This window comes from Xenopus laevis, chromosome 8L, assembly GCF_017654675.1.
Source record: "Xenopus laevis strain J_2021 chromosome 8L, Xenopus_laevis_v10.1, whole genome shotgun sequence".
Taxonomy (NCBI): Eukaryota; Metazoa; Chordata; class Amphibia; order Anura; family Pipidae; genus Xenopus; species Xenopus laevis.
The window spans coordinates 26,664,682-26,688,639 of record NC_054385.1 but is presented as its reverse complement, the minus strand read 5'-3'; the positions used below and the strand labels follow the sequence as shown (position 1 = coordinate 26,688,639).

Here is a 23,958-nt window from a genome sequence, read left to right as displayed (position 1 = left end):
GTCTGACAAGGGATGCTGGGATTTGTAGGTCAGTAACAGTTAGAAGACCACAAGTTGCTGCTCTGACAAGGGATGCTGGGATTTGTAGTTCATTAAGAGCTAGAAGACTACAGGCTGCAGGTCTGAGAAGGGATGCTGGGATTTGTAGGTCAGTAACAGTTAGAAGACTACAGGCTGCAGGTCTGACAAGGGATGCTGGGACATTCAGGACAAGAGCAACAGTGACCAATGAATTTCCTGCGAAATTTGCAAAACGTGGAAAAATTCGCGAAATAGCGCCTGCGTCTCGTTGTTGATTGCAGGAATTCGCCACAAATAAATTCGCTCATCACTACTCATAAAACATATTTATAGTATAGTATTTTCTTTAGTGTGAGTTCAGATTTATGCAATAAGACTGCTGAACTCCATCACGTGCTGTTGAACTCCATCTGCCAGTGGGTCACTTCTATGTCATCTCTGTAGCAGCTTTGTCAAAAGCAGTGTAACAGTTTGTGAGTGAGCAGAGACAACTCATGGGTGAAGTTTTCCCATATGGATTAATCTGGTATATATGGCTCAGTAAGACAGCTGAATGACCCACTGGCAGATGGAGTTCAGTAGCACTCATTCACTCACTGAACTCACTCTAAGACAAATACTATTTTTCGAATTATATTATTATATGACATGCACCTGGACTGCTGCTGGGCAAGGAACTGCGCAGTTCAGATGACAGTATTAATTATACAATGTCCCTAATTAGTGATGGGCGAATCTGTGCCTCAAAACGGCAAAAAAAAGAAAAAAGAAATCGTAAACATTGTGACTCTCGGCGCATGTGCAGTAGATCCTTACCGGTAAATTCCTCTACTGCGCATGCGCCATCAAATGCCAGCGAATACAGGAAGAAGAGCGCACGGGCGAACATGGCTGCCGTGAACTCAACAGGAGAGGAACTGCACAGAGGGGTCAGTAACAAGTTAGGGGCATTTGCCCGGGGGGAGGTAGGTCGGGGGGTAGGAGGGAGGGGGGGGCAACACAGGGGAGGGGGAGGGATTTTAGCGCCGAAGGGGTTGAATTCTCCTTTAAGTGCTATGTGGTAAAAGACATAGTGGGAAGTAGGTCCCTGCCCTGTAGAGCTTACAGTCTAAGTGCTGCCATGTTGCATTGATGGCCAGAAGGAGGAGAACTGTTAAGTTTCCAGTGGATTGGGGGCAGGTCAAGGGGTTTTGTTAAGGGTATTACAAATTTACCGGCAACTACATTGCCGGTAAAATAGTAATACCGGCCTGGCCTTGGTAGGTAAAATACCAGCCGGATGGCAACCGTACTAGTAACCCTTACAGGAAAATGCCATCCCTTAACTCAACACTGCCACAATTGCCAGGGTCAAGCGGTTTTGCTAAGGGTATTACAAATTTACCAGCAACTACATTGCAGGTAAATTTGTAATACCGGCCTGGCCTTGGTAGGTAAAATACCAGCCGGGTGGCAACCCTACTAGTAACTAAGCTCCAATTATAACTGATAACATCACTATGCACCGTTTATAAGGATATAATTTACAGGATATTCATGGCTCTTTTGTATTTTAATTCACCCTGTTACACACTTTAAAGGCACAGCATCCCACAGGAAAGATTTCAGCCTGAAAATGCACACATTTACATTTTTGGCCAAAATCTGCTCTGTGACAGCATCAGAGCAAACATGTGACATTAACCATAAAACTATAAGAACTGGTACTTAGTGATGAGCAACGTTTTCGGCAAGGTTCGCCAACAAAATGACGCCCATAGATTACAAAAGGTAAAACAAATTGCTTGTGCGTAGACTTCGGGGTTTTGTGAATTTTTGCCAAAATGGGTCAGATTCGCTCATTACTATGTCCATATCCCAAAGATCCTATAACATGCTGTGCTATCTGGACTAAGGCCAGGGAACAGTATGTAAAATGTAAGTGGTAGCAGGGAAAAGAAACAATAGGCAAATGCCACATGTATAGTTTTTGTTTCTTCCATTAACTTCAATGGGTAAGTTGGACACCCACTGCTTCATTTGCCCAGTCTGTTGGTCACATGGAAGGGCACAAGCAAAGCGTGAGCACAATTTAAGTTAAAACATACTTTTACAAACGGCCATTGATGTTACAATTATGATCTTTCCTGGAAAATATCTTTCCAAGAAAGATTGTTCTGTTCAATACACACATGTAGAGCTGAATTGTCAGAATTACAGGTAGAAACAATAGAATTCTACCTGTATCTGACGATTCATAACTAATGATGGCTAATGATTTTCTGGCCAGACTGGCCAGACCGATTGACGAGCCGACTGATATCCAAGTCTTCTGCCGATATCAGTCAGCTTGTCTCACACCTTACACGCACTGAATATTGTACGAAAATTAGTTTTGTATGATATTATCGGTGCGTCTATGGCCACTTTTACTGATAATGCACTGTTTTTTCATCAAAGTTTGAGCATAATCTTTGACAACAATTTGATTTTTTTTTGCGCAAAAACCCACAAATTCAAATTTTATTTTTAAAAAAACTATTTATTTTCAAAAACTCAAACATCTGTTATTTATTAAAGCACAAAAACTCAAATGTAAAACTTCAGCATCTAAGAGCTTGCAGGTTCATGTAGAAGTCAATGGGAGTTGTCCCAGGCATGATTCAATGCATTTTTTTTTTTAATTCGAGTTTTATGAGGTTTTCAATTTTTTTTTGAGCTTTTAAACTTACAAATTCGAGGTAATCAAGTTATTTTCACATTATATTCTTCAAGTGAGTTTTTTATATGCAGATTTTTCAGTAAATAAGCAAAAATTTTCAGGTTTCTTTTTTGTGAGCTTATTCAAAGCAGAAAAAAACTCACAAAGTTGGTTTCTGATAAATAAACCCACAAGGGCCAATTTATCAAAATGTGAGATTAGCTTCCACCACCGAAACATTTGCCCACTTTACGAATGGGTAAAAGTTAGAGTTTTCCATTCAACAAATGGTTCACTTCTTCTGTTCATTAAAGGGGTGGTTCACCTTTAAGTTAACTTTAAGTATGTTATAGAATGGCAAATTCTAAGCAACTTTTCAATTGTTCTTCATTATTTATTCTTTTTATGTTTTTTTAATTATTTGCCTTTTTCTTTGGACTCTTTCCAGTTTTCAAAGGGTTGTCACTGACTCCATCTAAAAACGAATGCTTTGTAAGGCTACAAATGTTTTGTTATTGATTCTTTTTATGACTCATCTTTCTATTCAGGTCCTCTTCTATTCATATTTTGGTCTCTTACAGCTGCTACTAAGAAACTTCTGTTTTTAATTGGTTGTCCGAGTCCATTGCTTCACTGGCAGACATTCTATCTCTCCTAAACCAACTGCTGGCAAGAAGCAATAAGGATTAAATCAGCAGAACCACATCTCAAACAGTCATTTACTGAAACTTATTCTGGGAGCAAATTGACTCTAGCTTCAAAACATGCACATTGGGCTTGATACATTTATAAGCTAATCTTTGCTGGTTCAGTGGATATGTTTATATATTTTCTTTGTTTACAGCCCTTGCTTTATGCTGTTATAATGTAAAGACTTAGTAACATTCACTGTGCGCTGCTTGGTGGTTTGTTAGTTTGGTTGCTTGGTTATAAGATTAGGTTTTAATTTACTTATTTTAATCTGTTGAACAACTAATTTTATTTTCCTTTTCTTAGGCATTTTTGCTACAAGTTGTTTTGGTGTGCCTCATTGTTCTTTTGTTGAAATTCCTTCTTGTTTAACTTGGAAAACAATAAAAACATTTTCAATCAATATTTCGGTCTCTTATTCAAATCAATACATGGTGGCTAGGGTAATTTGGACCCTAGCAACCAGATTGCTGCCATTGCAAACAGGAGAGCTGCTGAATAAAAAGCTAAATAATTCAAAAACCACAATTAATAAAAAATGAAAACAAGTTGCAAATTATCTCAGAATATCACTCTCTACATCATACTAAAAGTTAACTCAAAGGAGATGAGCCCATTTCATAATACTGTCCATTCACTTGCTGCAAATCAGTCATGGCTATTAATACACCCCATTTAAAGAACCCTGAAATTCCTGACAACTGCAGGGTGACAGCAATACCAGGGTTCCCTTACATCAATGGGGCATATTTATCATAAAGTGAAATATAACTTGCGGCAGGGAATTAGCACCACCCTTGCTCTTCACTATTAACTCCTGTGGGATTCTTCAAATATGTTAAACTTTTTATAAGGAATTTTATGCATTCTCTATTCCTGAGCTGTCGTCTGGTCTGAGATAAATGTTGGTGTATAATTATCCTTTGCTATGCCTGGAACGTGACAAGCCCTGACCCCTTCTCCGTGGTCATTGTAATGAAAATATGTCTGATGTTACATAAAGTAAGTTTCTTGTTTGTTTAATTCGATTATCTGATCCTTTGCTTCTTTTTTAGTAATCGGAGAGTTAGATTATAATATCTGACAGACAGTTCTGTTAAGGTGGCCATAGACGTAACAATTACGATCTTTCTTGGAAAAGATCTTTCCAAGAAAGATCGTTCGTTTCAATACACACGTGTACAGCTGAATCGTCAGGTATACAGGTAGATATACGGGAAGAAACAATAGAATTCTACCTGTATCTGACGATTCAGCACTAACAATGGCCGATGTTTGGGTCAGTTCAAAGGCACCCGATCAAAATTTTCCATCCAGCCCGATCGACGAGCCGACCGATATCCAAGTCTTCTGCCGATATCGGTCGGCTCTTTTTCCACCATACACGCAACGAATATCGGACGAAAATTCGCTTCGTACGATATTATCTGTGCGTCTATGGCCACCTTTACACTGTGTGGCTTTATCAGTCTGATCCTGTTCTTTTAGTGACCTCTCCTGTTTGAAGTAGGAAACTACAGAGAAGTTGTTTTACATACAATAGTGAGTAGGACAGATCCATGTTGATAACGTTTGCTTTAAATATTGGTGGAATGAAAATGTTAACCGTTATCTTAAACAATAAGTCATATAGGAGAAATAGGAGGAAATTGTGTTGTGGCACCATTTGGTTAACCCAGACACAGAAACGTCTGCAGGCAATGCCCGTATGAGGATTACACTGTAGACAGGCCGCCAGATAGTAAACCTAAGCTACAGCCATTTTGAATATTGACACATTCCAAGTAGGAAAGGGGGCCTGAACTTGAAGTATATATCATATACTTATATCATATCCCCATCACTGACTTAATCCCATCATACGTCATGAGCTTCTGCACTGCAATTAAAGGGCCAATGAAGCAAAAATATTGTGCTCTGTGCCAAAATGTTGCACAATCAATTCACCCTTGCAATACCCTTTTCTCCTATAGTTTCATTGTATACTCAGATTCTTTGTTTATATTCTCCGGGGGGCTTTCATTAACCAACACACAGAGGACAAAGGTGGAAAAGTTGGTCTCCTTCTCTTTTCACTCTTCAATCCATTTTTTACTACAGATATGGGACCTGTTATCCAGAATGATCAGGACCTGGGGTTTTCCGGATAAGCGGATGTTCCATAATTTGGATCTTCATACCTTAAGTCTGCTAAAAAAATATTTTAAACGTTACACAAACCGTGTAAATAGGATTGTTTTGCCTCTGATAAGGATCAATTATACTATATACTTAGTTGGGATCAAGTACAAGGTACTGTTTTATTATTGCAGAGATAAAGGTAATCCTTTTGATTTTTTTAAAATATTTGATTAAAATAGAGTCTATGGGAGATGGTCTTCCTGAAATTTGGAACTTTCTGAATAACAGATCCCATACCTATACATCTAAACCTCACCCCACCACCTCTCTACGAAATTCTCTCTCCTGGCTCCTGGTCAAGAGGAGCATTAATTATGAAATTCTTATCTAGTCTTTCAGGGCTCTGCATTCTTTTGTTTCTTCTATGTATCTGCTTTCATCACATATACTGTCGGTCCTGTGCTGAGCTCAGGATAATTTATGACCATACAGTTTATCAAAAGCTCTGAGTTGGGCACTGCTTGCACCATGCCTCTAGGATGCGCTACCATCTAGCATCAGGAAACCAATTCTATTCTCTACGCTCCTTAGGAATCACTTTCTTAAGGAAACATTAGCCTTTCTCTGCAGCAACAGCCCCCCCCCCACACACACCTATGCACTTGTTCCATCCCCATCCCCAATTTTGTTTATATCTGTCTCCTCTTGCTAATAGTGTAAGCTCTTCAGGGCAGAGACTCCAGAGACCCCAACTGTGTATTGCAACTCCTAGCACTTAAATACTTTTTCTCACTGTCAGAAACAGAACTAGAGGGGGCGGGCCCTGGAGCAGGACGCCCAGCCGGGCCCCGGCCCCCCTCCGTACACCCGGAACGAAGCGCACGGACTGCCGGGGGGCCCTGAGGGGGTGCGGACCCTGGCCCGCTCGCACCCCCTGCTCCCCCGGTAGTTCCGCCCCTGCTCACTGTTTAACTGTTTTTCAGATTACATTTAGAATAACTATACCCTGTTTGTGTTAAGCACTGTTTACATGTGCAGTGCTATATAAATGAAAACAGTATGTACAATTCACTTTCACTTCCAGAGTATTCTTCCTGTTGTCTTGTGGCATTCTGTTCTTCTTCCCTTCTCTCCCTTTATATTCCTTCCACCCTTTTCATTAGTTATGGGGTTAATTCCCTATATCTGATTCTCTTTATCTGTTATTTTTTGTTTGCATTAACCTCCTCTGTCTCCCCAATCCCCTATAGCTGATATTATTCAATAAACCACCTGCACCAAGGTACATAATATAACTTCCTTACAACTATGTCACTGTAGTTTAAAGCCACCAAAAACAGCTAGTACACAGTATGCAACATATTTAAATTGTTATTTTTATACTAAAGCAAGCTGCCTGGGGACCCCTGTAGAATGAATGTGTTCTAATAGAGCACATACAAGAGCAGAAGTTTCTGTTTACAAAAATGTTAGACCATAAGGGCTCACTCCCTAGCTGAACACCAATCCTGACCCCAGCAAACCCTCCCAAACCTTAGAATAGATGTAAGGGGAGGGCAGGGTAACCAAGCAAAACGATTTGCCTTTAGTTAGTTAATTGTTTATTATAGTTTTTGAATTATTCTTTACTGACTCTTTCCAACTTTCAAATGGGGGTCGCTGACCCATGTAAAAAAACAAATGCTCTGTAAGGCTACAAACGTATTATTATTGCTACTTTCATATTCCAGTCTTTCATTCAAACCAGTGCATGGTCAGTATGGTAATTCGGACCATAGCAACCAGATTGCTGAAATAGCAAACTGGAGAGCTGCTGAATAAAAAGCTAAATCTCAAAAACCACATATAATAGGAAAGGAAAACCGATTGCAAAATGTCTCAGAATAGTACTCTCCACTTCATACTAAAAGTTCATTTAAAGTGAACTACACCTTAAACACATTTAGGGATACATTTAGGGTAAGTAAAAGCATGCTATTGTTCTAGGTTCTCTTCTATTCCAGTAGAGACAATAGTAAAAAATAAATGGTTAAGCCGTATTGTGCTTTTTGGGATAAGTCTTACAAGGATAACAGATGGCATGCTAGCCCTGAATTTCTCTAGTTTCTTGGCTGCTGTGGAACCTTCCAGCAGGCTCTAGTTGCCTTCACAAAGAATCCTGCCCACAGGATGTCATCTCATCTTCACCTTCAACGGCAATGTGCATCATTTATGGCAATGAAATGTTATCTGCAGTGTTGGGTGGGGGCATTAACCTCTGCAAAGTCTGCAATGACATTGCAAGAAGCTTTACTATTTATAGCTTCCGGTAGGATGGCCATCAACATGAATACCTTCTCATGGAATAACTCCTTTTTGTGTTTCTTATCTAGAGTCATAGCTGACACTGGCCACCAGCCATGCATTGGGGAAATGGGTTCAATAGGCAACGTGGGGAAACATCCTCCTACCAATTAAACACAATGAGAAATTATTCCTTCACTCCCTATCGCAAGACAGAAGATGAAACTTCATCAGTTATCCTGCCATATAATAACAAATTGTGCACTTCAGTCTCTGGAATATGGCTGCTTTCACAGACCTCCGCCAATAGGATAAATACAAATTATACTTTTTGTACAAACTTTCGTGAGTTACAGTACAGAAAGTGATGCTCTTATATATTCCATCTGCTGCAGCCCTGACCCCACATCACCCATGAATCTGACACATTGTACATAAAATGGTACATAAAGGAGTTGCATTAAGCATGCCCCATAAACCTCTAAAGTAACATCATAAAATGTAGAATCTATTGCAGCTTCCTTTTGTAGGAAAGTCTTTGCATTGGGCTTCATGCATTTTGGGTACTGTCCTGCATACAGAAAGAAATATATAATAATATATAATAATTTAACATGCCCCTGAAATTCACTGACATAATGAAACTATACACTTACATGGAATAACCTACTTAACCTGCTTTAATATTGTTTATACACAGACCCTGAAATTAGGGTTAATTACGCATGTTATTATTTCTTTATTCTTCCTTTCATCCAGTCTTGGCCTTCTTCTTCCTGTGTTTCGGTGCATTCAGTATAAGTATAACTTTATTCCTCTGTCTCCAGAGCCTATAAATAATGACACAGGCAATTACTTTATTAAGAATAGTATTTATGTGAATGGGATGCTCACAATAAGGTTACCAGATCACTGGGAAATCAGAGGGCACATATAGAAACAGTATAAACGCTCCTTCTATTTGTGTCCTTGGCAGATCTGTTAACCCTACCACATGGGGCTGTTTAATCGCAAGGAAGGCAAAAAACCTCTGAAACCTCTGAAAAGGAAAAATAGCTGCACTCACTTATTGGAGAAAATACCTGGATGCACATCCAAGTCATATAGAATATCATGTAAAGCAAGGCACTCACAGGACTTTAAAATATGGTGAAAAGAGATAACGTTTATTTATTATGCCAACGTTTCGGTCTTCCTTAAGACCTTTGTCAAGGTACAGTATATAGATATATAATACACAAAAGCCATGAATATCCTGTATATTATATCCTTATAAACAGTGAGTAGTGATGTCATCAGTTATAAACGGTGAGTAGTGATGTAATTTTTGTCCCATGATTCACTAAAACTTGTGTATTATAATAAATAAAGTACCCTTTGTTGGAAAATATGAGGATATTAGAAGTAACTTCGGAGTTCCATGACCTGTATATCCTTATATTTATTTTATTTATTCACTATATTTATATATGTGTGTGTGTGTGTATGCGTGGGCCCACTCTCACACAATTATATATATATATATATATATATATATATATATATATATATATATATATATATATATATATACAGACAGTGCTAAATATAATAATTGCTATATAAAAATATGGTGCAAATAAGAAAAGGCTTATAAAAGGAGATCATTGTATAGGCCACCATACCTTAAGTATATAAGAGGTTCTAGTTAGTTCAAAATTTACTATACAGAACTATAGAGCTTATTGCTATAGATCAGGACACCAAAAATAAAATGCAGATGAGTTCAGGCAAAATAAAAATTATGTTGAAACCTAGCCTTGGAAAAGAGAAGATTAAAATATAATAAAAACATTGGTATGCTTCGGGAGAAGGAGGTAAATTCTATGAATTCTATGGGCATAAAGAGCAGTAGTCACTATTCAGTCACTATTTAGTGGGTAGTATAGAGAGTGAAATGTGTGTAAGGGCCAAAGGATAAGTCAGAAGTACTGTAAGTAATAGGAAATGTTGGACCAGATTCAATTCAGTTAGAAAAAGGTTTATCACATGAAAACTCATGGACGAGATTCAATTTGAGATGCAATTCAATTCAGAAAAACTTATCTCACTGTTTATCAACTTGAAAACTTTAAGTCTATGGGAAAAAAACTGGATCTGAATTAGGAGGAATGTTTTTTCTCCTTGAATTAAATCACGTCCATGAGTTTTCATGTGATAAACTATGAGTTAACTTTTTCTCACAGAATTGAATCTGGCCAGTTGTCGGAAAGGAAATAGGGAAATCCCTCAGCATATGAAATAGGGAACTCAGGACAATTAGGGGCAGATTTACTATAGATCAAGCAATACTCAATCCCCTTGATTAAAAAATGTTTTTTCTGCAGGTCAAGATTTTCCTGTAATTTATCAAATAATTCAAATATTTAAAAATTATTTCCTTTTTCTCTTTAATAATAAAACAGTACCTTGCACTTGGCCCCAACCAATATATAATTAATGCTTATTGGAGGCAAAACAATCCTATGGGGTTTAATTCATGTTTACATTTTTTTAGTTGATTTATTGGATGGAGACAAATTATGTAATAATCCCTTATCTGGAAAATTCCAGGTCCCCAGCATTCTGGATAACAGGTCACATACTTGTATAACCATAATGAACTGGTAATGAGCAAAGGGAAACATTTGCTAAATTGGACCTTTCTCCTTACTTGTAAATAGGGATGCACCGAATCCACTATTTTGGATTCGGCTGAACCCCCGAATCCTTCACGAAGGATTCGGCCGAATACCGAACTGAATCCTAATTTGCATATGCAAATTAGGGGTGGGAAGAGGAAAACATATTTTACTTCCTTGTTTTGTAACAAAAAGTCACACTATTTCCCTCTCCGCCCCGTTTCGGATTCGGTTCAGCCGGACAAAAGGATTCGGCCGAATCCAAATCCTTTTGAAAATGGCCGAATCCTGGCCGAATCCCGAACCGAATCCTGGATTCGGTGCATCCCTACTTGTAAGTGACCTGGAACTGAAATAGGAGATACTATTTTAAATGGGCAGTTTGCCTCATTCAGGGAACCCTAGAATCCAATTAGCCTTATTATGTCCTTGGAAAATTATGGCTACTGTGGGCTAATGGACTTGGGCATTCTATGCCTCTGTACTACATAACACCATTTTTAATCCAGAAAATATACCATTTTAACTAGCATGACTATTCTTCTGTTTATTGCCCCCTGAACAGAGTAAGCATAGGACTTCCCTTGTATGAATATAGAATATTTCTTTAATCTAAATTTGCACAGGGGCATGAAACCCTGGTCGAGTTCACCCATGGGTGCTTAGGGAGTTTAGGAAAAGATTGATAAAGAATCAGATTTTATATATAGAATAGATCTATTAGGACTGATGCCAAATAATTGGTCAAGGCTCATATTAAAAACAGGATCAAAACTAGAGGATCTGTAGATTAACCTTATTGGAAAAATATTTCTTCACCCAAGTCCTTAGTGGGTCCTTCTCTTCTTGCCCTTTTACCAGCCCTCTGCAGCTATAGATGCTGCTCCCATGGTTGCATAACAGTACTGGGCATAATTTACTCAAAGGTGCAAAGTGCCAGTATTGATTGTTAACAATCAGACAGTTGTAACTGCAATGTTAGGGGTATCCCGTGGGAGTTCACAAGCATGCCCATTACCACTTGATTCCATGAGCACTAGACGTTTCACATTTTGTTTCAAGGCACATAGTTTACTTATTATTTGCTGAATTCAGCCATTAACCAAGGAGCCCCTTGCACCGTCTCTGCACATAGTGCCACCAGATAGGTGCAACTAGAGCTTATGATGCAGGGTTCTCTTGCAATGTGCCAGGTTAAGTACAAGGTGTATAACCCCCTTTGGGTGCAATCTTGCCTATGCCTAGCATTTGAAATTACACACTAATAAGCTTTACATCAGTAATAGGCAACATTTTAGGTGGGATAGTAAGAGATACTATTTGGGAATATATTATTGCTTGCAATTGTTGTTATTATATCAGTCCATTCCCTTTTCCATCTTGGGTAATGTGCAATATTATTTACTTGGAGTTTAGTTGAGCAAACATAAATCTTCAAATGGCTGTAACATATGTGACATTGCACCTAGTGGGATACACAACTGACACGGAAAGATTTGGTATTGGGCTCGGTATTGGATCCACTTTTATTTAACTTGTTCATTAATGACTTAGGGGAGGGTATTGTAAGTAATGTATCAGTGTTTGCAGATGACACAAAATTATCCAGCCCAATTAATTCCATCCAGGATGTGGCATCCTTGCAACACGATCTTGACAAACTGGCAATCTGAGCAGCTAAGTGGCAAATGAGATTCAATGTTGATAAATGTAAAGTCATGCACCTGGGATGTAAAAATATCCAAGCCACTTATACCCTTAATGGGACTGCACTAGGCAAACCCATTATGGAAAAGGATCTTGGAGTCCTTGTACATGATAAACTTGGCTGTAGCAAGCAATGCCATTCGGCAACATCAAGGGCAAATAAGGTCTTGAGCTGTATTAAAAGGGGCATTGATTCATGGCAGGAAGCGGTCATTCTTCTACTTTATAGAGCACTGGTAAGGCCCCATCTAGAATATGCCGTACAGTTTTGGTCTCCATCACTCAAACAGGACATTATTGTATTAGAGAGGGTGCAGAGATGGGCAACTAAGCTAGTAAAATGTATGGAAAATCTTAGCTATGAGGAAAGACTGGCCAAATTGGCGATGTTCACGCTGGAGAAGAGGTGTTTAAGGGGAGATATGATAACTATTTATAAATATATAAGGGGATCATATAATAATCTCTCTAATGCTTTATTTACCAGTAGGTCTATTCAGCTGACACAAGGTCACCCATTCAGTTTAGAAGAAAAGAGGTTCCTCCTAAATATTTACAGTGAGAGCTGTGAAGATGTGGAATTCTCTCCCTGAATCAGTTGTACAGGCTGACACATTAGATACATTAGAAGGGGTTGGATGGCTTTTTGGCAAGTGAGGGAGTAAAGGGTTATGGGAGATAGCTTATAGTACAAGTTGATCCAGGGACTAATCCGATTGCCAATTTGGAGTCAGGAAGGAATTTTTTCCCCTCTGGAGAGGCTTCAGATGGTTTTTTTTGCCTTCCTCTGGATCAACTGGCAAAAGGTCAAAAGGTTGAACTTGATGGACATGTGTCTTTTTTCAACCTAACTTACTATGTATCTAACAAGTCAATGCTTGACATACTGATTTCCTTAGAATAAAGGGGCCATAAAGAAGATATACTTTTACTATAAAGAAGGAATATGCCTTTTAAGCAAAAAAGGGGCAAACGTAGTTATGTTTAATTATAACCAGCAGTAGTTTATCCAGCAACCTTCCTGATAATGATGTTAAGGGTTTGGAACAGAAATATTTAATATCTAACTTACTATATAATTTTAATATTTATAGTCAGTACTGTGAAATACTACCTATCTTGTCTAGGCTGCGCCATCCATCATTGGGAAGAAAAGTACATTGATTGACTCAGGGGCAGATTTTCTTAATGTTTACTTTTGGGACCCATATTATTTTTGGGAATTAGGCTTGTGACCCATAAACTCATTCATAATAATTTACTTAAAGGAAAACTATACCCCCAAAATGAATACTTAAGCAACAGATAGTTTATATCAAATTGAATGACATATTAAAGAATCTTACCAAACTGGAATATATATTAACATAAATATTGCCCTTTTACATCTCTTGCCTTGAACCACCATTTCGTGACTCTATCTGTGCTGCCTCAGAGATCACCTGACCAGAAATACTACAACACTAACTGTAACAGGAAGAAGTGAGGAAGCAAAAGGCAGAACTCTGTCTGTTAATTGGCTCATGTGACATGTGGTTTGTATGTGTACACAGTGAATCTTACGATCTCAGGGGGCGGCCCTTATTTTTTAAAATGGCAATTTTCTATTTATGATTACCCAGTGGCACATACTACTAAAAAAGTATATTATTATGATAATGGTTCATTTACATGAAGCAGGGTTTTACACATGAGCTGTTTTACTCAGTATCTTTTAATAGAGACCTACATTGTTTGGGGGGTATAGTTTTCCTTTAAATGCTACTATGTATGCTGGTACCCTAGACGCATGATTTACTTTCACTATAAACATAACAAATAAATCCCTCAGCATATGAACTCTGTATGTCTGACTTACTTTGCAAATGTATTACTATTTAGGGACCCACGTATAAATTAGATGTAACAATATTCCTAAGTATTATATTTTAATTGTCAAACCAGCAATTTGTTATTGTTACTTTTGTATGTTTAGACTTATTTTCTCATTTTTCTTTCTTTTTTGTAAGGCAACTGCTTTCTGTAAAATAAAACTTTCAATAAAACATATTGTTGAAAAAAAAATGCTACTTTGTATGAAGAGTTTTTTCTGGTGACCTACCCTAAACACCATTTTTGGTGACCTACCCTAAACACCATTTTTGAGTCCTGACTCACAGATCTGCTTTAGAGGTTCCATATGTGCTCAAAATAGGTTATGAATCTAACTTTACTGTCTGCTGAATGTAAATAAAGTTCAATTTATATAGAGATTACGTATGCCTTTACTTGAATATTATACCAAGTTACAACATGGAACCAAAAACTGTTTAGAAGTCTTTATGTCAGTATCCAGCACAAAGTGACAGAAATGATCTTGTAGATAAGCATAACTTGTCTCTAATGCTGAATTAAAACAGAGGTTCTGTGAGACCCAACTCTTCAGAGGACCAATAAAATATTGGGGTGAATGCTTATTTGCAATTCTAGATATTCTTAGAACAGTCTTGGATGTACAATTATGTTGACATTTCAAGTGCAAATCTATTTGCACTCTTGGAATTATGGCAGGACGATTGATACAATCAAATTTTCATCTCCAACCTCGTTCTGAGATGAAACAGGAGCTTGGACCCTTAAATGTCCAAAAAAGTCTTCAAAGGGAAAGGAACCAATCAAAGATATAAAGAGCATAGGGCCTGTGTTACGCAGTGGTGCCCCCAAACTTGACCCATTGGGGGAGGGGGGGCAGTGACCACTTTTCAATGATTTGTGACCTTTTTATTTGGTGAGCACACAGATGTGCAAATGTATCCCTGTTATCTGCATCACTCTATTATGAAGTATCCCTCTAAAGAAAAACTACATGGAGTTACAGCAGATTTGTGCTTTAGGTTAGTAACACAGTCTCCTAATTCATTTGTCTGGGGGCACAAGCAATTCTGGAGTAAAGTCAAACTCATTTTGCCCAAGCCACAGCTCAGGAAGCTCATTTGCCCTGTCCAGACCCAGCTCCAAAACCAGGGACATTAGCACTTCCTCATCCACCCGATCCAGCTCAAGGAGATTACTGCCGTTAGTGAGGGTTCCTTGGTTGTTTAAAGTCCATTGCTGTATTTCTTCAGAATCCTGGTAATGACTGTTGAGCCTCTGGAGCTGCATGCTGGCCAGGAGGTTCTGGGGTGTGGCTATTCCAAAGTTAGCCTGACTTGAAGATATGGTGGGACCTGAGGAGCTTATAACTCCAATAGTGGCCAAATGGGAGGCTGCAATGACACCAGACTTGTTGCTGTTCATGATTGATGGCTGGTAGAGATTGATGGCCAATGGTTCTCTATCCTTCATTCCTTGAGCTTAGCCTTTATCTATTTCTGAAGTTGCACACCTTCTATAAAGAGAAAAGACGTTATATTTAACAAATATGTGCACACCAACTCAGTACATGATAATGTATTACTGAATGAAGTTCCCATCCTAAGTAAAAAGTCACCTGATGGATCCTCAGCCATGCAGCTGCCCTGCATTGGTCAATGTGTTTGACCCAGGTACCTTGAATTGTGCTTCCTCTAGCTGCTGGTTTGTGTTCCAATGCATCCAAGATACACAGCAGCCTAAGTGCATAGCAAAATCCTTATGCTACCAAGACACCATCTTTTAGTAATGCCTCCACCAATGGGGGTTGTTTTGGAGCACACTTTGTTATTGCACCCAGTTGGGACACAAGAATAGAGATGCAGCAGGAAAAAACTGTACATGAACCTGACACATTTGGATGCATTTTGCAGCCATGTAATAAATGGTGCAAAGTTTGCCCAGGTGCAAATACCAAAAGCAACTAATAAGATATCTACTTTTAAGAAGGTCACCAGTAAATGCTGTCTTTTATTGCATAATAAGGGGTTATCTAATGAAACATGCAACATTTGCTACAGGCCTAGTCACCTAATGCAACCAATCAGCAGGTAGCACTTACTTCTTATTGTACCTTGTACCTCCTTACAGAGGCAGGCCAGGCTGGCCGGGCACCCTAGGCAACATAGCCGGCCAGCTCGCCCCCTCCTTCTCCTGTGGCTCGGTGGCGCGGTAAAGTTTTGCATGCATGCACAGTGACGTCACACATGCGTGTGCGCATTGACGTTGCACGTGTATGTGATCAGTAGGGGAGCGGGCAGGCTGGGTGGAAGGTGTGTCCGGTCTAGTGGTAGGCAGAAGAGACAGCTGCTCAGCGACCCTCAATCATTGCACCCTAGGCAGCTGCCTATTCTGCCTATTCTACCCATAGTTCCGGCCCTGCCTCCTTATATTTATACATACCACATTTATACATATAACATTATGAGCAGGATATTCACTGCATAATAAAAACACTAGTAAGCTTTTGTCAGCGTTGTAAAGCCCTAATACAAAGAGCAGTCCCAAAAGCCCCTGGTCATCACTGCCCCCCTCTTTCACCACCTTCCAACACCCCCTGCCCACACAAAATCATGGAGTGGTGGAACCCACTATGTATAAATAGAATGGCTATCCTACTTGCATCCCTCCCACGATCAAACTACAACTCCCAGCAGCCTCAAGAAAACTATACACCGTACCACAGTTGCAATCTATTCTCCAACACCATCTTATCTAACTATATTTGCAATCACACAGTTACAGCCTCTTTCCCTTTCCTCTTCACTTATTAAACAAACTATAGTGGTTACATTTCTGTTGCCAAACAGCTTATTGACTTACAATATACACTAAACTACAGCAACAGTGCCTATGTCCCTATCATTTCTACTTACTATACAGATTATTCCACATTTGCAGTAATTCGCCTGATCCAATCTTTTTTTTTTTTACTATACTCACTGTCCCATGTTAACCTCCTGACATTATCTACATAGTAACATAGTAAGTTAGGTTGAAAAAAGACACATGTCCATGAAGTCCAACCTTTCAACTTTTTTTAACCTGCCTTACTGCTAGTTTATATACACATATATGTCCATATACGCAGTAGAATCTTTTTGAACAATATTCCACCATGCATCAATTCCGAGGGATTATACATTTTCGATAAGCTTTATCCTTTTAGTTTATTAAGCATCTCGTGTGCTTTTGGTTCGCTTACCGTTCAGATGTAGTGGTTCGGGTGCAATATGCCCCGAACCCTTGCTCCTATTAGTGTCCCAAAAAGGGGATTGCACTCGTATCCAAAAATGCATTTATTTTCCACATATATGAAAATACGGATAAGCTTACCCTTTCGGTAATGTGACCCGGGTGCTGCCGCCCCGAGTCCTTCGCTAAGGAGACAATCAGCCGTATGCAATCCAAAGGTGTGGGAGCGCACTTCCAGGGCCACAAATTGGTCGCTTTAGTTTTTCAGTAAAATCACTTTTATTTGTACAACGTTAAAAAGAATTACATCAGCTTATGGTCTGACGCGTTTCGTATAAACATACTTCATCGGAGACCTCAGGTCTGATGTAATTCTTTTTAACGATGTACAAATAAAAGTGATTTTACTGAAAAACTAAAGTGACCAATTTGTGGCCCTGGAAGTGCGCTCCCGCACCTTTGGATTGCACAGTAGAATCTTTCCTAGAAAGGAAAGGAAAACAAATGGGGGCTTTACTAAAATTGAGGCCTATGGCTACGAGGGGTATACAGTTGTAGCTGAATGGCTAAAGGTTATCCACCTCATCCAAAATATTGAAGCTTAATAAATGTGTTATTAATACCAATAATAAAAGTATGTAGATGATGAGAAGCCAGCAAGTTTGTCGTCTGCCCCCCTGCTCCCCCTCACAGTTCCAATGTGCCCTCTCTGTGCCAGCACTAATAACACTTCCCTGCGAATGTTTGTGCGGATACACCAGGAGCGGCACAATGGCATCCGATGGGGAAATCCACATTTATTATTATTTCCTCACTCACAGGGACCTAAAATAGCAGCTTTATTGTGCTCTTCCTGTTCTGGGAATAAAAGGTACAGTTTCCTACGCTTTCGTAATTCACTTTACAGGAAACATGGCATAACTAAAAATCCCTCCTAATCTTGTAGGCAATAATGAATAATATATGGTCCAGGTTTAATTTTGGGCTAAAAATTATTTTTAAAAAACGGCCCCTTTATTGGAGCTTCCTAGATCCTACATGGTCCCTGATTGTGTGTGAAATGAAAGAAGAGGGAGTATTCTACAGTAGGAGGAGGATAACTAATCGCAGGCCTGCAACCACACAAGCGAAAACAGGCTTCAGGTCCCTATCAGGTCAGCCTAGTTGCTAATTGGTTCCTATATTACAGTACAGTATGCAGAGTTCCGCAGGCTCCCTTGCATAGCCTGAGAAAGGAGGCAGTAGGAAGTGAAAAAGAATGGTGGGATTAGTAGGGTTTTTGACAAAATTTAAAAAAAAATTCTTGTAGTCTTGTACTTAACGCATGCACAGAGAAGTCTGCATATGTATGTAAGTCCTTCAGCGCGGGAAGAAAGAATACAAGTTCCATAGGCACATATGTGAATTTTGCACAGGAAGGCCTTTTCCTGAGAAAAAAACTGGTACACAAGGGGGTGATGATGCCAAAAACATTGCATTGAAAAGTCATCTTTGTCCTTGAAGTTGTATTATTCATTTTATCACTTATCTCGTCATTCAAAATATTGGCTCCCCTGCAAAATGTCTTCTGAGGGGAAAATACATTTTCTATGGGGCACAGTAACATCTAGTTACTCCACTGCTAGCAATCAGATAATTGTTTCAATGCCAAAATGAAACGCTGCAGAACAAACACTTAGAATGATGGAGATGATAATCTTTTATGCTTTAAGATCATTTGGGTATCATCTAGCATGACAAAAACATGTTTTTGCACAGAATTAAGCCATGTGCCAGCCCAGGAGCAGGTTTTATAGGCAGAAGTACCAGATCTATATTAAATGGGCCTGCTCCATTGCTCATTTGTATTTATACTTTCTATTGCTTTTACTTTCCTTTATTTTGCCAGTCACTTAATCCCGTTATATCAGGTATCGCCATTAGGAATCATTTACACCAGTGGTCTGATCCGGTTGGACTGAGCAACAGATTGGATCAAGTTAAAAATGTGACCATTTTGTAGTTAGGGGTATTTGAAGATAGCTATTTTGATTGGAAATATAGTTTGCATAACTAATGAAATATTTTAATTATTACTTTTAAAGGAGTGGTTCACCCTTAAATTAACTTTTAGTATATTATAAAATGGCCAGTTCTTAGCAAATTTCAATTGGCCTTCATTTTGTTTATTTTTTATACTTTCTGAATTATTTGCCTTCTTCTTCTAACTCTTTCCAGCTTTCAAATGGGGATCACTGCCCCTGTCAGTTTATTACTTATCTTTCTATTCAAGTCCTCTCCTATTCATATTCCAGTCTCTCATTCAAGCCACTGCCTTTTTGCTATGGTCAGTTAGACCCTAGCAACCAGATAGGTGCTAACATTCCAAGCCAGTGCATTAAACAAGGCACTAAATTATTCAAAACCACAAATAATGAAAAATGAAGACCAACTGCAAATTGTTTCAGAATATCTTTCTTTACAATATAATAACAGTTCATTTTAAGGTGAACTACCACTTTAAGTATTTATAAAGCTCCAACATATTCCACAGTGCTGTACTATAGAAGGATGCATACATTAAAGATATACTTAAACATATACATTGGCCAATACTTAAGCTTAAGAGGGCCCTGCTTATTACATTATGAACACTGATTTCAGGCTGACCTGTTCTCTTTTGCTGGATCCCATAAAAGCTGTGGCAAGCAACAAAATGCTTGATTTGGTAATTTTTATTCTGGACATCTTTGTAATGCAAACCCTCCAAATCAGATATCCACAATAAAATGGATACAGACAAATGATGCTATAAAGGAGTCCTTAAAGGGCAAGGACAGCTGAGTATTGCCAATATGTAAGGCGCTGTCCATGAACTTAGCTTTTTCTTTAAGTCTGCATGCAACAGCAATCAAAGAGATTGGGACTTTAATATGATGTGGAGAGTGATATTCTAAGACAATGTGCAATTATCATTTTTTATAAGTTTTTCAATTATTTAGCTTTTTGTTCAGCAGCTCTCCAGTTTGCAATTTCAGCAGCTATGTGGTTGCTAGGGTCTAAATGACCCTAGCAACCAGGCAGTGGTTTGAATAAAAGACTGAAATAGGAGAGGACCTGAACAGAAAGAGAACTAACAAAAAGTAACAATTACATCAAAACTGTCGCCTCACAGAGCAACAGTTTTTTTGGCTGCAGGGTTCAGTGCCCCGTTTGAAAGCTGAAAAGTCAGAAGAAGAAGACAAATAATTCAGAAAGTAGAAAACATAAAAACAATCAAGAACAATTAAAAGGTTGCTAAGAATTAGTTATTGTATAACATACTAAAAGATGAGCCACCCCTTTAATGATCCCCAGCTGTATTTTTTTTGCATACACAATTGGACCACAAACTGAAAGACAAAAAAGGCCATTGTGATACATTGCGTGTACATAAATTGCTAATACAGTGTGTATGCACTATTGTCTATGGGGCACATTGTACACCTGATGGCGATAGATGTTGAAAGGAGGACAGTGAGTGTGAAATCCTTCCTGGGTGCCTTTGTGTGTTGCTTGGTGCAAAACATCATCAAACCCAAGTCTTCTTACTCCAAAGTCCACTTTGGACTCATGGAGTCATCCCTTCTCTCCAGTTCATTAGAAATGGTTTCTTATTGCTTTTTCTTTTCTTCAATATATATTACATAAGGCACTCACACACAGATCCACTTTGCTATTACTGGAGCACCATGGAAAGAACCAGTACTTCACATACATAGAACATAGTTCCATAAGGATTCCAAAACTCCGATTGGCATAAACCGTTAATTACTATTAAAGGAATAAAGACTAGGGATTGAAGTCAATAATATGAATGCATGTGCTCAGCCTGGCATTTACATCAGGGAACTCTATAGAGGCAAGTGTTCCCCTGTAAATTAACTTTTATTATGATGTAGAGAGTGATTCAATTTGCTCTTCAGTTTGCAATTTCAGATATCTGGTCGCTAGGGTTCAAATTACCCTAGTAACCATGAATTACTTTGAATAAGAGACTGGAATATGAATATAAAGATCAAGTAATAAAAAATTGCAATAACAATAAATGTGCAGTCTTACACAGAACATTTGTTTTTTTTGTTTTTTAGAAGGGGTCAGTGAAAGCTGGAGAGAGTAAGAAGGCAAAGAATTCAAAAACAATAAAAAAGAAAACATGAAGACCAATTGAAAAGTTGCTTAGAATTAGCCATTCTATAACATACTAAAAGTTAACATACGGGTGAAACACCCGGTGGATATTATTCCTCTTGTATGCTTGGGAATCTCTCAGTTTACCCGTGCGTTTGTATATAACCGCACACACGAGTTGTATTACATTGCAAAGGTATATTCTACTGAATATTTACGTACCTCTCAGATTCCAGTAAGGGGTTCTTCTGAAATACATGAAAGCATACTCCAATATGGTGCCCAGTTTCAGCAAGTAGGATAAAACTCCTCCCTGCACTCACGGAGCTGCCAGTCACAGGGACTGTATGGCAGGAAAGGTGTGTTTGCAAGTCCAGTGAGCAAGCTGTAAGGGTGCCTGTGTTTAGGAAACTGATCTAATAGGGAGGCATAAGAGCAGGAGTCTGTCTGATACGGAGTCTGATGTAAAATCTGAAATGGATCACTGAAAAAAAAAACCCCTCCTACTGAAAAAAAGTGCAGGGTCAGCTGAGAGAATGGAGGGCAGTACCTCTTGTTATATACTGACCTTGGGGCAGCAGGGTAGGGCCAGGGTGCTACAAGTTCCCAGCTCTCATGTTGTTATTTAAATCAGACACAGTTGCCTTTGAGCTGTATGTAAATATGGGGCTCTATATATACATATCTATATACAGGGTGCTTGATGAAAGTCAGTCATCTTCCAAAGCACATATACCTAGAGGGGTGCAATGACTAGAAATGAAATGAGGGGTGCCATTCTGACTGCCCATTATGAATACAGCATCAGACAGGGCTGGGTTTCTGTGCAGTGTAAGGTGTCTCTAGACAGACTCACAAGGGGACGTATTTAGAAAGTGGGCGGTCCCCTCCACAAACCCACTGAAAACTGGATCTGTGAAGAATATTTGAAGACTTTAAAAGCGCATATTATCTGAATTGGTAAAGGCATCTTAGAAATCAATGACGGGCATAGTATCAGCCGCTCCCAAAATGAAAAGCCTAATTGTTGGTGCCTCTGTTGTGTTATAAAAAAAAAATACAGCTGGGGATATGCCACCCTCCTCCTTTTTGATTCCCCCTCAAAGCAACACAAAGGCCAGATTGTCTGAGGTTAATTAAAAAAAAGAAACAGATTTTCTTGGGTTATCGAGCAGGGTGAGTCTGAAATGAGGAGCACTGGCTCCTTTTGGCAACATTATCCAGGCTGAGTGCCCTGCTCACAAATACCCGTCTCGGTGGGTATAGACAATTTAATTATGAGCCATTTAGCCGGCCTGTAGTGTTGGACTGTTGTTCAGTGTGCTTAACTATATCAAACATTTCCTTGGTGTTCTCTCTCTCTTGATAGAAACAACTCACACACGCTCAGGGTCACTATCATGGGGGTACTGTTGTCAAGGGCACCTGTAACAATGTGGACACAAGAAGAGGGCCCGAACATGTAACAAGAACTTAAATAACTGTAAGTTACATACAAATGCATATAGGTTACACAGAAACATACATGATTTACGTAGAAGCTTTTACGTAGAAGCTGTAACGAGCAATGACAAGACAGAGCAGGAGAGGGTTTAAACTTACAGCAAATTTCACTGACCCCCAATCAATTGACTGACTTATTAGCACATGAATTAATTTTAACTATTTCTACGAATTACTTATTATAGCGTATCATCAGCTGTTTATATTGGGATTTCTTTACTAAATGGCATGAGTGTCTCCTAAATAAACATTCGGCAGTAGAATGATTAAATATTGGGCCTTGTAGCAACATCATCGGACCCCTAAAATTTGGGAAGAAGACATTTACCATATTAACATATATTGCAAGTGCTTATCATTCAAAGTCCCACTGGGACCCCCCAGTTATCTCTATAGTTTATCTGTGAGTTAGTAGCGGTCGTTGAAAACTCATCAAGTTCAACCTTTTGTCCCAACAAAACCTACCTACCTGCTAGTTGATATTTTTTTGTAGTGCACACAATTGGGCCAGTCAAAATTGCTGGCATTATATGCTTATATTCATTGTGTGGGGGATCAGACAACTTGTATAAGGCTGTCAGCAAGTGCAACTGGTTGTAACAGAATAAAATGTGAGGTTTAGAGGTATATCAGTGAGAAAGTACCCTGACTTAAAGCTGGCCATGCATAGTTGGTCAAAAGTATGGCTGATTTTGACTAGAAGCTCAACCATCTGAACATCCAACGAACGTGGTTTATTAACATGACATAATGCTGCCAAGAGCACTGTAACCACTGAGAGTTAATCTATAGAGCAGTGATCCCCAACCAGTGGCTCGTGAGCAACATGTTGCTCCCGACCCCTTGGATGTTGCTCTCAGTGGCCTCAAAGCAGGTGCTTATTTTTGAATTCCAGGCTTGAAGGCAAGTTTTAGTTGCATTAGTTTTATTCCAATAGGGGCTACCAATTACAACCCTTATTTGGCACCCCAGGAACTTTTTGCAAGCTTAAGTTGGTCGCCAACTTTTTTTTACAATTGAATGTGACTCATGGGTAAAAAAGGTTGGGGACCCCTGCAA

At 38.9% G+C, this 23,958-nt stretch overlaps 1 protein-coding gene across 2 annotated transcripts; it reads right to left on the bottom strand.

Annotated features, from left to right (window-relative positions):
* Positions 1–14,465: 14,465 nt before the first annotated feature.
* cited1.L (Cbp/p300 interacting transactivator with Glu/Asp rich carboxy-terminal domain 1 L homeolog) lies at positions 14,466–23,729 on the bottom strand. 2 transcript variants are annotated; one of them, XM_041572557.1, is made up of 2 exons: positions 21,619–23,729; positions 14,466–15,526 (listed from the first exon to the last, which is right to left on the bottom strand). In XM_041572557.1, exon 2 carries the CDS (start codon positions 15,484–15,486, stop codon positions 15,058–15,060), a length of 429 nt encoding a protein of 142 aa, XP_041428491.1. In that variant the 5' UTR covers positions 15,487–15,526; positions 21,619–23,729; the 3' UTR covers positions 14,466–15,057. The 2 variants fall into 2 exon arrangements, with proteins under 2 accessions (XP_041428491.1, XP_018085116.1); XM_018229627.2 differs by having other exon boundaries at positions 14,466–15,529; positions 21,619–23,728.
* Positions 23,730–23,958: the final 229 nt, after the last annotated feature.